General features: G+C 39.8%; 1 protein-coding gene across 2 annotated transcripts in view; it reads left to right on the forward strand.

Moving 5' to 3' along the window:
- The window catches only part of ddr2a (discoidin domain receptor tyrosine kinase 2a), a 135589-nt gene that overhangs the window by 45351 nt on the left and 75937 nt on the right, over nucleotides 1–14301 (forward strand). For both annotated transcript variants that reach the window (XM_034180365.1, XM_034180366.1), the window contains exon 2: nucleotides 13742–13839. In XM_034180365.1, coding sequence (XP_034036256.1) covers nucleotides 13767–13839 — 73 coding nt within the window. In that variant the 5' untranslated portion in view covers nucleotides 13742–13766. The remainder of the gene's footprint in view (nucleotides 1–13741; nucleotides 13840–14301) is intronic.

The following is a 14301-nucleotide window of genomic DNA, read 5'->3' on the forward strand; positions in this document are numbered from 1 at the left end:
TGCTCCCTCGCCAGATTGATGTGCCTTCTCTTGAGCTCTGTTTTTGTGTATTCCTGACCTGCTTCCCTCTCATGTGTTATGACCACCTGTCTGTATTATCAACCATGCCTAAGCCTGATGTTCCATGTACTTCTGCTCTTGTTGGACTGCCTTTTTGTGTGCTGGACCCCGTTTACTGCTTCAGTAAACTGCTTTTACTCACAGAGCTCTGTTGTCGAGTCCTGCATTTGTGTCCAGCCTTTCTGTGGAACCAGACCTGATCTTGATTGATGTACAACTTCAGTTGTTCAACAGTACGGGGTCTCCGTTGTCGTATTTTGTGCTTCATAATGCGCCACACATTTTCAATGGATGACAAGTCTGGACTGCAAGCATGCCAGTCTAGTGACCACATTGTTTTACTACGAAGCCACGCTGTTGTAAAACGTGCAGAATGTGGCTTGGCATTGTCTTGCTGAAATAAGCAGGGACGTCCCTGAAAAAGACGTTGTTTGGATGGTAGCATGTGTTGCTCCAAAACCTGGATGTACCTTTCAGCATTGATGGTGCCATCACAGATGTGTAAGTTGCCCATGCCATGGGCACTAATACACCCCCATACCATCACAGATGCTGGCTTTTGAACTTTGCACTGGTAACAATCGGGATGGTCTTTTTCCTCTTTTGTCCAGAGGACACGATGTCCATGATTTCCAAAAATAATTGAAATGTGGACTCATCAGACCACAGCACACTTTTCCACTTTGCGTCTGTCCATTTCAAATGACCTTGGGCTCAGAGAAGGCGGCAGTGTTTCTGGATGTTGCTGATGTATGGCTTTCACTTTGCATGGTAGAGTTTTAACTTGCACTTGTAGATGTAGCGACGAACTGTGTTAACTGACAATGGTTTTCTGAAGTGTTACTGAGCCCACGTGGTAAGATCCTTTACACAATGATGCCGGTTTTTAATGTCGTGCTGCCTGAGGGATCGAAGGTCATGTGCATTCAATGTTGGTTTTCAGCCTTGCCACTTACGTGTAGAAAGTTCTCCAGATTGTCTGAATCGTCTGATATTATGTTGCTGGAATGTAAGTCAGCCAAGGACAAAGTGATCTAATATGGAGGATAATTGGATAAATGATAAGGTCATATACAGAAGTGGGATGAAGTCACTGTTAGCTTGTAAACAATTGGTGGTCATTATGACTTGAGACTTGACTTGGGGCTTGCTGATTCATGACTTGAGAGTGACGTCATGGTGACTTTGCCCCACCCCTGGTCATATACCAAGGTCAAAATACTGCCCCAATGCCTAAATGTCTATATAATAAGAGTCTAGCGTGTGTGTGTGTGTGTGTGTGTGTGTGTGTGTGTGTGTGTGTGTGTGTGTGTGTGTGTGTGTGTGTGTGTGTGTGTGTGTGTGTGTGTGTGTGTGTGTGTGTGTGTGTCCCTCTCCTGTCCAAACGGCAGCTCAGAATTGAGTCAAATTTGGCACACCTATACTTTGACATGCGGGGAGTGACATAAGCTACTGGCGTCCTAGTGGGACTTGCAGTGTCATCCAACAGCTGCACCATAATATCACTGGTGCTGAAAATGAGCTTTCTCCTGTTGAGGCAGCTTTAGTCACGCCTTACTTGTTCTCTGGAATCCGGAATAGGTGGGAGGTGATAGCTTTGTTAGCTTCCCTTTGAGGAACAAAATAGATGTGGCTTTCCTCCAAGAGACTCACCTAACAGTAACCGAACATGAAAAACTTTAGAGAAGGAGATTTAACCAGTCCTCCTCCTCCTGTAGTCGGGGCTCTAAAAGAGGGGTGGCTACATTATTTGTTAGTAAATTAAACTTCGAGGGTTTATATGAAAAGTAGGACACAGATGGAAGATTTGTACTGATCTGGGGAAACCTGCAGGGTGTCTTGGTTACCTTTTTGAATATTTACGCCCCTCCGGGATCTGAGTGGAAACTCTATAAATGTATTTTTGATTTGTTGATCTCAGAGGTGCAGGGCATCTTTATTTGTGGAAGAGACTTTAATGTTTTAGACTTAATGCAACTGTAGATACATCAAAACCTCATCGCTCTAAGGAGAAGAAAATGGCCAAAAATATAAAGTTAATGATGGGGGAGCTCAGTCTATGTGACATATGGAGAGATCCAACAAAGAGGGACTATACTTTTTTCTTAACCACACTATGTATACTCTAGGATTGATTATTTTTTTATGTTTCAAAAAGATTTATATAGCGTAATAAATTGCAGTATCGTGAGCATAGACCTATCAGACGATGCACCAATTTTTATTTATATTTTATTATAAATTATATTTATTTATATTAATATTTATTTTTATGAATCTGAGATTTGGCTTTGAAAAGAAAAACCCTATTTGGAGGCTAAATATCGGGATTCTAAATCAAATAAGGGATCAAATTAAGACAGATATTAGATTGATGATGATGATGAAGTTTTCATTTCAGTTTGGGGGAGGTGATGGTCTAGTGGTTAAGGTGTTGGGCTTGAGACCAGAAGATCCTCAGTTCAAATGCCTGCCTGACTGGAAAATCACTAAGGGCCCTTGGGCAAGGTCTTTAATCCCCTATTGCTCCCGGTGTGTAGTGAGCACCTTGTATGGCAGCACCCTGACATCAGGGTGAATGTGAGGCATAACTGTAAAGCGCTTTGAGCGTCTGATGCAGATGGAAAAGCGCTATATAAAATGCACTCCATAGTCTCTTAATCAAACCCACCCCAGGGCAGGTAATCGGCTAGTAGGGTGTATTTAAAATAGCTATCAAGGAATTGCTTAATGATACACCTATTATTAATACTAAACACCAATAAAGAAGTTATACATCACCATCCTATTGGTCAAATGACCTTTTACCTTAGGAGACGTTGAAAGGTTGAACTCATTTAGAATGACTATTTTGAAGAGACCTATAGCAACTATTAAACTATTACCTTTCTATTGGTCACAAACCCTTTGACTCTGAGTGGCCTTGAAAAGTCAAAATCAAGGTCAGAACTGTTTCACTCAAACTTTCTGGAGCCAATACAGATTCAACATTTAGGAAGGGTTATGTGTTAGTCAAGGATAAAGTTGTTCCAATTTTTTTGACAGAATTACTCATATGTCATGCAACTGATTAACAAATAATTTACATGAATTGTTCTCAGACATGTTGTGCACTCTGAGTGATCTAGTTTTTTCTCAAAATACAAATTATATTTTCGAAAGTGAAAAGGAAAGAATTTCTGGCCTTGCAGTATGTTGAATGTGAGATAGGGCATGAATAAGTTTTTCCTGCTGTGTCGCTGTAAGACGACACTAGCGAGACTTTTCCAGGCGTGTGATTCTGTCCCTGCAGCTCCAGTGCTGCTGAGTGATCCGGTGTTACTGTAGCAGAGCCCAGTTAGGAAATAACAGCTGTTTGCTTCATACAGGTATCCGGAACACAGCTGGAACCAGGACGGCCAACAGCAATGGGAGTGATACACAGAAAAGCGTTTTCAAGATTTAAATAATAGCTGAAGGTTCAACATCAACATCAATTACAAGAATTCAAAAGTATAACATGATCCTATCACAACAGTGACTCAGTTCAAGATTTTTGTAACAGAGATGTTTGTAACAGAGAACTAATTAAAATTTTAGAATGCTACATTTGCATTGTTGCATGCAGTGTTGGCAGTTTTCTCTAAATGGCTGCCAGAAACTCAGTCATTAGTTGCACTTTTTTAAATCTGAAAGTGATGCCCATTGTCCCACAATTTTCTGTGTGCACATGCACTGCATAAGTCAGGGTGAATGACACCAAATCCCAGCGCTGTAATTTGGGTCTTTAAAATGGCGGGTGACGCCACATGGGGCTTGATTATTCATTAAAGGGTCTGTCTTGATTGTCTAGAGTGTAGTCTAAAGATGGCATGGCACAATCCTTTGAGGGTAAATCTAACTCTGTGTGCAAAGCAAGGCACAGGCAGCAAAGAGGTCATATTTACTCCAAAGGTTTCCAAGCGACTTACAAGTGAAGAATCACAATCAAGGTATAGTTCAAAGGGGGGGGTGCATGTCATCATAAAATAAAGATACTTATGTCGCTTACATGAACGAGCGAAGGTCTTCAGCATCTCACCATGTCATTTAGGTCCTTCTGACTTTTTGTTCAGTGAATGCTTCTGGGGAGCATTAGCATGGCTAAAAACCTTCATCTTCTGGGGGGCAAAGCCCCCTTCCCAACTATGGCCCTCTTAACCTCTGCCATTGTAAGCATTTTTCTTTATTTGCATCTCACATGCCTGGAAAGTCCTAACCATCTCATTTAGGTCCTTCACACTTTATTTTCAGTGAATGCATCTGGGCAGCATTAGCATTCGCTAAAAAAAAGCATCAACTCTGTACTGAATTCCCGCGAGATTTCCTCTATTCACGCAAGATCTCCTCTTTCTCTTTTTTTAATTTTCTTTTCTTTGATTTAAAAAATGAGACAAACAAAAAAGTATACAAAAACCTTACAGGGGATGAAGATAGCAGCGCAAAAACAACATAATGAAAAGCAGCTTGATATGCTCTGCTATAGCTCTAAGAAGTATTCAACATTTGACATTTCCCGTTTCACTGTGGGCTCACAATTTGGCACTTCCTGTTTCAGTGTCAACTTACCACTGAATTCCCATGAGACCCCACGAGATCTCATCTATTGTCAATCTAGCAAGTGACGAGTCAGGAAGTGTTCAACATTTGACATTTTCTGTTTCACTGTGGACCCAAAAGTTGACACTTCCTGCTTCGGGCTCCCTGTACCATGAGCTCATACTATCTTTACCATTTAAAAGAGATGGCAGAGGTGGTGGCCAGTTAGTTAATCATTGTGGAAGGTTCCCTGTTCAAACCCCATTCCTGCTACATTTCTCCATGTAATGTGGCGTTGCATCAGGAAGGGCATCCGGCGTAAAGCTTGTGCCAGTTCAACATGCAGACCCACCTTGGATCTGCTGTGGTGGCCCAGAGTGCAAACAAGGGAACAACCCTCCAGAGATGGGAGTGGGTGTTTTCTTCTGCAGGCCTCCCGTCTTGTGCACCAGCTTGGACTCCCAAAATCTCCCAAAATTTCCTGTATAATTTCCTGAATTGTCAATTGTGTTGATAGCATGGCCAAAGCAAAGGGTCTGGTCTGCTTAAGGTTTCTTCCTCAAATCATCAGAGGGAGGTTTTTCCTTACCACTGTCGCCTGTGTGCTTGTTCTAGGGGTTGGTAAGGTTAGGCCTTACTTGTGTGAAGCGCCTTGGGGCAACTTTGTTGTGGTTTGGTGCTATATAAATGAAAATAATTTGAAAATTTAAACAAATTGGAACAGCCAAATGGACTTACTTTACCATTTAAAAGAAATACAAATGGATTTCCCAAATGAAGGAAACATGAATTATAGCAATCAGACTGTCATGACTACTGGTCATGGGTGATTTCAATGTGACCACTCACACTAACAGGGCTGGTGCTGAGGATTGCAACAGTCCTCATGGATATGGTATCCATGAGAAGAATGGTTTAATACTCCTTCACTTTGCACAAAGCATGCTGGGAGATATCTGCACTTGTTCAGGTAGGCAGATGAAAAGTAGGGCTTTTGTTTTCATGTGATATATGAATACGTGTAGATCATCAGAGGGTCCTGGTGGCCACAAAGCCTGCTGTTGCATGTTGACAAAAAAACACAAATCACAATTCCATTCAGTATATTTATATTTTGACAAATCACAACATATGTCGCTCCAAGGTGCTTCCACACTACACAACGAGGGTTGTTGTTGTTTCCCATTATTTCTTTACATTTCAATATAAAGACAGCACATCATAGTGTTCAGGCAGTGAGGAAAATTGTGTTCTAAATCTAATATTATTATATTTAGAAATTACTAGATTGGGCAAAAAAAAAAAAAATGAACTTGGGCACGAGTTCAAAATCTGGATTTGTTTCTCACGGGTGCAGTGCAGCGTATGTGAATCTGCATTTCATATATATTACAACTCTTCAGCTGATGTTGACTTTAGAGCGAAACTGCTGATTTTCTGCTCGTATAGATTCCCTATGGAGAAACAGCAACGTGAAGGACATATAGTGAGGACGTTTCATTTACAGACATTCAGTTTGACAGTTGTGTGGTGTGACTGGAAGCAGATTGAACAAACTGTCATCTACAACACTCAGCGGTACACTGTTAAGCTTTCAGTTGTTTCTACAATGAAATATCAGGCGAGTGTAGTTTTTGGCCAGAGGTGAAGACCAGGAAACCAGAGGTCTGTCTGAGCAAATTCCCACAGGCTCTCACACATTATTTTCATGCTGTTTGTCTGTGGGTTCAGGCAAATTTGTTTTTATGCAATATGAATCATCTATTATCTACTTTTTTTAAATACATTTTCAAATGCAAAGTGCAAAAATCATGAAAAATGTCCACCAAATTTACCCAAAGTCTTCAGGGTAACCCTTTACAGTTCCACGTTACAATAAGTACACATTTCTAAGCATTTGTAAGCTATGAATTACTGCTTTGTTCATCATTTGTAATGCACTGCTCATACTTTAATTCTCCTCAGTAGATCATTTGTAAACACAGTTATAGATGTTTTGTGCTCATCTAAGAGGTGTTAATAAATTGATTTTTATACCAAATAAATCATTCATTAACTATTTGTTATTTTTGTTGTTTATTGTTATTTTTTCAGTAATTAATTCACTAAGTGAGTGTGTTAATGCATCTTTTGCAAACAAAATATTGCAATTCATGACAAATTCAGAAGTTGTGAGTCATTAGTTAAGTGTATTGTCTGAAGTCTGTCTAAAAGTGAGGGTTTTCTGTGCTTTACGAAGCATTTACAATTGAGTTGTAAAGGTTAGTAGTTTTGAAAAGCATGCAGTCTTTGTATTCTTCAACGAAAAGGATAACATATCAAACAAAGTCCTACAAAATGTTAAAATATTTAGTGAGCAATTTTCTCAAAGACAGAATTAACTCATGTAAGTTAGACATATGTAATAACAGCAATTTAGAACCATATATGTATATTCATTGCAAGATTTAATGGTGAATGTAGTATGTAACTATAACCTACTCCTACTTGTATCTTTTTGGAAATATATTGGACAAGTCTTCCAAATGCACCATGACAGTGCTTTTTTACAGTTGTGCTAAATGTCTGTAAAATATATCTTAACACACTCACTATTAATCTAACTTTTTGCATTTATAAAGGCATGCATAAATCTAGGTGAGAAAGTTTGTTAATCATTAACTTACACATTGTAACTGATCTTATAAACCATAGACAATTCCTTAGCAAATGGCTAATAACTGAAATATTACTTCATTTAGAAATGATTGACACATCATTTAAAATTATGTCAATAAATGAATAAACACATTTTCGGTAGGCTTATTCACCATGTACAAAGTATTTATAACTGTATTTACAAATGAGTTAGTAATGAGAATTAATGTATGACCAATGCTTTACAAATGATGAACAAAGCTTCAACTAAAAGCTTACAACTACTTAACAAATGCTTCAAAGTGCATAGTTATTATAAAGTGACTAACTGACATTGGTTGATGCAGCAATACTCATTAACTAACACTTAATTAAGACTTAATGGTGGTCAGTATCTTTATCAAATATTAAATAATATATAAATGAATGCCTTCATTAACATGAACACCCTAAACAAATTATTATTAACAAAGTTCAGTCTTAATTCACTGTTACTTAATGTTTATGACTGCACTGACGAATGCAGAGCTCTGGAGCCCACAATTTTTTCATATATCATTACGAAATATTTTACTGAAAATTCATATCCTAATAGGCAAGAACTGATTCAATTTTCAAGGTCAAAGGTCAAAGTCAGGAAAAATCTTGGAAAATTGGAAAAATCTATCTTTAACATTGAATGATTTTTCAAAAATTCATAACTCTGTCAAAAAGATCACATTTCTTTCACTGTGGAGAGCCTTATGTAGGATGGTATCCTTGATCGACTGACAAAGTTTGATCCGGATCTGATACAGTTTACAGATTTTGTGGCCATTTAAATTTAACATTGAAAACCCCATTTAATATGCAGTTGTGCTCAAATGTTTATGTACCCTGTCAGAATATGTGGTATTTTGGATGTTTTTCAGAGAAAATGAATGATAACACAAAAACTTTTTTCACTCATAGTTAGTGGTTGGTGAAGCCATTTATTGTCAAACAACTGTGTTTACTCTTTTTAAATCATAATGACAACACAAACTACCCAAATGACCCTGATCAAACATTTACATACCCCTGTTCTTAATACAACCGCAATTCCAATAAAGTTGGGACATTGTTTAAAATGTAAATAAAAACAGAATACAATGGTTTGCAAATCCTCTTCAACCTATATTCAATTGAATACACCACAAAGACGAGATATTTAATGTTCAAACTAATAAACTTTATTGTTTTTGTGCAAATATTTGCTCATTTTGAAATGGATGCCTGCAACATGTTTCAAAAAAGCTGGGACAGTGGTATGTTTACCACTGCTGCTTGGATGGCAGCCTGTGTCGAACTCATGGCCTTCTTGCTGTGAGGCAACAGTGCTAACCACTAAGCTAAAACCACTGATATATTAAATATTGTTAGAATTGTTCATTTATCTTGTATTTCTTTTAATTGTTATTTGTACGCTTTTAGTTTTTATTTGTTTTTATGTATGGACCGCAATGGATATAAGTGGTTTCACTTTCATATGTCATCCATGTATTTTTAATATATAAACCTTGGTATGTGCTTTTGAATTTTACTTCATAAATTGAATCAATCAATCTCTTAAATATTGTGGAAGAACTATGTCAGACCTCAGCGACTCTATAGTTAGTTTGCATTACAGTTTGCCTTGTTCTGCTTTTGTTCTGCTTTTGGTTTATTTGATGTTATTTCCTGTAAGTTGTGCTTCTACGGTATGTTGACAAGACCATTTTTATATGTCACTGAAGATTTCTCAGATTTTAATACCCGTGTCACACATAGCCAGAATCACGCAAAGTGGCGTCATACTTATTAATTGGCGCACATCTGAAAAGTGTTGGATTTCAGTTCCAAAATGTTCTGACAGCCATATGTGGAAGGCCACACTGTTGGTCAAAATTGGCTGCGGTCGAGATGGGACACCTATCTGACGGTGGTCCATGTGTAATCTGACGACCATCTGACCGCAATTTACATATTCCGATGGCGGAAAAACAGGATCCGAAATTACTTGAATGCATATGGGGGAACCTCGAGATGGCTCGGGCAAGGCAAAGCCTGTTGGTATGACCTGAGGTGCCACATATAATAATGTCCACCCCTCTGGAGTGCAAAGGAACTGTTGGTATGTATGTGGCACGCTTCATCATGATAATAATTATGAATTATTATCATGTACAGTGAATGTGAACACCGGCTATCAAACCGAAAGCCCCGTGCGCTACTGTGCACACACTGCCGCAAATCTGAACAGGCTATTATATCCACAATAGACCTTACAGTACAGATATTTATCCATTCCTTCCCATGGGCGACGCAAATAATGTGAACTGTCGTCTCCATCATAACAAGGGCAGCTGCCCTTTTCTGTGGTGCGCAGTAATGTGTCATTGCAGGCAACAGGCTTGGAGCTGAACAGATCTCACGCTGTAATAAATGTTCACCTACTAACTCTGTAGGAGATATAACATTAAGCTTGTCCCAGGCCATTACACCATTAATAAACATGAATCTCACCTCCAACAGCGGTCCAGGTGTGTTTCACAGCGCGCACATGGACATGAAGCCGGGGCTGCTGCTTGTGGTTAAAATCCTCTCCTCCAAAAAGACATTACTTCCATGTGATAATCCAACCATTGCGGTGTCCAGAGGTGCGTTGTGTGCCTGAACTGGCCAAACATGAAAAAAGAAAGTTCCCTGGAAGGCGCTCCATCTGAGGGACTGCATGGCCCAATGCCAGCAAAATTTGGAGTGAAGCTGTCCAGTGGTCCGCGCGCGTGCTTAGTGGCCCATGCAGCATTATGCATACACACACACACACACACACACACACACACACACACTTGGCTGAGTAATAATTGCAGCCCTATGTGCATATGTGCACATGTCCCGTGTTTACCATCCAGACATTTGGAGATCAGGCAGTCTGTAGCGACTTTTATTTCTGACAGCAGTCTGTGTCATCTACATACGCTCTGGATGCAATCTGACGTGTGGACAAGGCAGTCTGTCTGCACTCCAACACTGCAGACAATATTTGCCGTATCGGGCATGCTTCTGGCACATTCTTGCGATGTGTGACTGGGGCTTAAGTTTCTGTATTCATCTTGTTTAATAAATGGTGAAGATTTGTCTCATCCTATGTATGGCTGACGCTGAGACTCGGAGCATTGCAATAATCCAATCTAGAAGAGATAAATGCATGAATCAATTTTCTGGTTTGCCGCAGTCCAGCATTAAGGGTCTTCAGTTGGTGCAAAATGCTGCTGCAGAAAGTAGTTTGACCATATTACACCCATTCTGGCATCCCTTCATTGGCTTCCTGTTTTTGCCAGATCGGATTTTAAGGTTCTGTTGCTGGTCTATAAAATTGTTCACGGACTGGCACCTCGTTACCTGGCTGACTTGGTCAAGCCCTACGTACCAGCTCAGGCCTTGCGTTCGCAAGGTGCTGGACTTTTGTGTGTTCCTAGGGTGAATAAGAAGTCTGTGGGGTATAGAGCTTTCTCTTACCATGCCCCTTCTCTGTGGAACGATCTCCGTGCGACTATAAGGCAGTCGGACTCGGTGGAGACTTTTAAATCAAGATTAAAGACCCACTTTTTTAGATTGTCTTATCATTAATATATTATGTTTTTATGTGTGGTTTGTATTTTTTTTTATTCTTTTATGTTTTTACTTTTTATTGTGCCTTTTTTTATTTTAATTAATTTTGTTCTCTTGTGAATTTGTGTTGTGTGAAGCGCCTTGAGGCAACTCTGTTGTGAGATGGCGCTATAGAAATTAATAAAATTGAACTGAAATTATTTTACCTTTGCACTGAAAACAAAGGAAAAATAAATAATGTACATTGATTGTACATGATCATAATTTGTCCAAATAACATCATTTTCTTAAATCATGTAAATCCAACTGACTCTTTTCCCAGTGTATATATATTGAGATGCATATTAAGAAGTGACAATAAACCTGATTCTGATTATTAAGTTCATATGTAACAGTGATTAAAAACAGACAATCAGGAATATGGCTTAGTAGTGAGCACTGATGCCTCACAACAAGAAGGTTGTTGTTGGGAAGGTGTCGTAGCACGGACCCACAACAGGGGGCGCAAATGAACGGACAATGAGTAAGCCAAAAGGTAACAATTTAATGTTGTGATAATACACAACGAAACGTGTCGTAATTTTCACAGTCAATAAACACCAGGTGACGTGTGGGCAGGCTCGAAGATAGAAGACGCCCGACGAGAGAGAAGGCTCGTCCCACACGGCTTCCACCACCAACGGTCTGAAGAACACCGGAGCCGCCAAGTCCCGAGTCCCCAGGTGGCCTCTGTCTTCGGCTGTCGACCCTGGTACTGCTGGCAGAAAGCAGAGATAAGATGTGTGAGTGTGAGTCCGCACACTCAGTAGTTCACAGTCCAGACACCGTTAGGAGGGAGCACCTCCACCTCCAAATCATACACACTCGTGCAGCTCCTGTTTGTCCCTCTTCTGGGTCTTCACAGGAATGCGACTGCACACAGAACAATGTTAGACAACGTATTAGTCAGCAGAGAGATTACCTTGGTACTGGTAGTCGATTTCTCGGCGGGGAGGTGGAGTTGCAGTCCGGCTTATATAGTGGTGTAGATGAGTGACAGCTGGAGTGATGAGTGACAGCTGTCACTTCCTCTGGGTCTGGCGCCCTCTCGTGCTTGGAGCCCGCACTCCAAGCAGGGCGCCCTCTGGTGGTAGTGGGCCAGCAGTACCTCCTCTTCAGCGGCCCACACAACAGTTGTGGGATTGCTTCCCACCCTTTCTGCGTGGAGTTTCAACCCAGTCTCATGGCAGTTCGTGGCATTACGAAAAGTACATTAATCTCAGGGATTGTAACAGGGACATGAAAATGGGGCGTTCTCATGACGGGGACACAATTTCATAAATAAGTCTTGAGCTTTGATTTGAAACGTGCTGGGTCTGAAATAGTTTATAAATCAGAATGTAGCTTGTTTAACAGTTTGGGGACAGCTATCGGAAAAGCACGATACCCCAAAGCTTGTATTTTGACCTCATAATGTCAAAATAAAGTTGAACAGTGCCTGACTTTAAGTGCAGAGAGTTAAATTTCAAACAGGTAAGACCTGGCAAGACCATTAATCACTTTAAAAACAAACAGTAAAATCTTAAAATCAATTTTACAACAAACTGGAAGACAGTGGAGTGAGTTAAGTACAGTAAAGCTCACATCTGGAAGTGTTCGTTAAAAGAGGCGCAGCAGCATTTTTGCACAAGCTGCACACTGTAATGTGCATGCATTTTGCAATTAGATTTGAGTAGACAGAACTTTATTAATCCCTTGGGAAGACTTCCCCAGGGAAACTGAGGTTCCAGCAGCATCGTATAGCAGCCCACAGGATAAGAAGCGCACAGAGTATCAAAAGTCAAAGTAAAAACTTGCAAATATAAATATAAATAACGGAATATGGTATTGGGGTTACAATGCTACAGCACTGTCACATTCTATCATCATGTTGTGTATGGCTGACTTTGCACACTGAGGTGATTTATTTTATTTTATTTATTTATTTATTTTTTACAAAACATGATGTTTCTGTGGTTGTTACTTTAAATGGGAAGGAGCTGCTGTTGTTTCCACCCCTCTCCCACAAACCCTCTGGAGTCCAACTGGACTTCACAGATGTCTGGAATTCAGGTTCGGGTTTTCACGCTTTGCGTAAACGATCAATAAAGCCTCATTTTGCACACAACGGCCACTTAACATTTTTGAACTGCAGAAACATTTATCCGTAGGTACAAATATTGCAACTGCAGCAACTAAACATGGTTGGATTAACTTAAACTGGAGAAATATAGGACCAAATTTATGATGTTGGATTAACTTGATGGAAAAAAGTTGTTGTAAAAAAAGTTGCAATAACTCCAGATGTTCTGAATATTGCATTGCCATGTTAATTTTTAGAGTTCAAGTGATGGTTCGGAGGCATATTGTTTGGTGTTCTGTCTGTCCAACTGATGTCATGTCTGACTCTCACTGTGCCCTCTCTATTGTTCGTATCTTCATTCATTCATTTCTTGATGCATTTGTAGTGTTTATGTGAAATAATATTGTTTTATTTTTCTTTTTTATATGTTGAGCCATTCTTGTGATTAGGGTTTATAAGGCTTGGTCTCACAGAGTGATAAAGCAGGAAATAAATGGAAATTCCACTGTTCAGTGGCAATTATAGCATGTTTTATTGTGTGAAATAAAAGCGTGAATCTTATTAAACTCCGTTTCCCCTCATATATCCAAACAAATGTTTGGTTCCCATGAATACAGAAGAGCAAATACAACATCAAATGTCTCACCGAGTAATATAAGATTAAATAGTTGGCTATTTTTCAGTTTTTAGCCTTTGTGATGGAGTATGATTGAACATTTGAGATAATTGTTAAAATGTCTGTTTCCGACATTTTTTTTTCTTCTTCTTTTTTAGGGTCATCTCTGTGCACGTGTTTGGGATGAAGGACCTGTGGAACCTCCTGTTCATCACCCTCCACCTGTTAGGAGCCGTTACTTCACAGGTCAACCCAGGTCAGTCACATGGGCAAGCAGCAGGTCATGTTTGGGAGGATGTGCTTGTCAAGCAGTACGCACTAGCCCTCCAAAATGAAGACACCTGAAAGAGGGAAGAAATTGCAGTTCCTTGAATGCCCATAGAAGTCCATGTTAAAATGCCTTACTTTGGAGGAGAAATAAACATTTTTACAGCCTTGTGCAAAAAAGTTTTGGTCTCTGTAGCAATTTTAACCATCTTTGACAAGTGTACAGGCCAGGAATTTTTTAGTGGTGGACAAGTGGTTACTGCACTTGGTTTTAGTGCAGGTTCCTGGTTCAAACTCCACTCTTGCCTCATTTCTCCATATAACGTGGAGTTGTGTCAGGAAGGGCATCCAGTGTAAAACTTGTGCCAATTCAACATGCAGATCCACCTCAGATCTGCTGTGGCAACCCCGAGTGAAAAAACAAGGGAGCAGCTGAAGGGACTTACATTAG

This window comes from Thalassophryne amazonica, chromosome 10 (genome assembly GCF_902500255.1).
Source record: "Thalassophryne amazonica chromosome 10, fThaAma1.1, whole genome shotgun sequence".
Taxonomy (NCBI): domain Eukaryota; kingdom Metazoa; phylum Chordata; class Actinopteri; order Batrachoidiformes; family Batrachoididae; genus Thalassophryne; species Thalassophryne amazonica.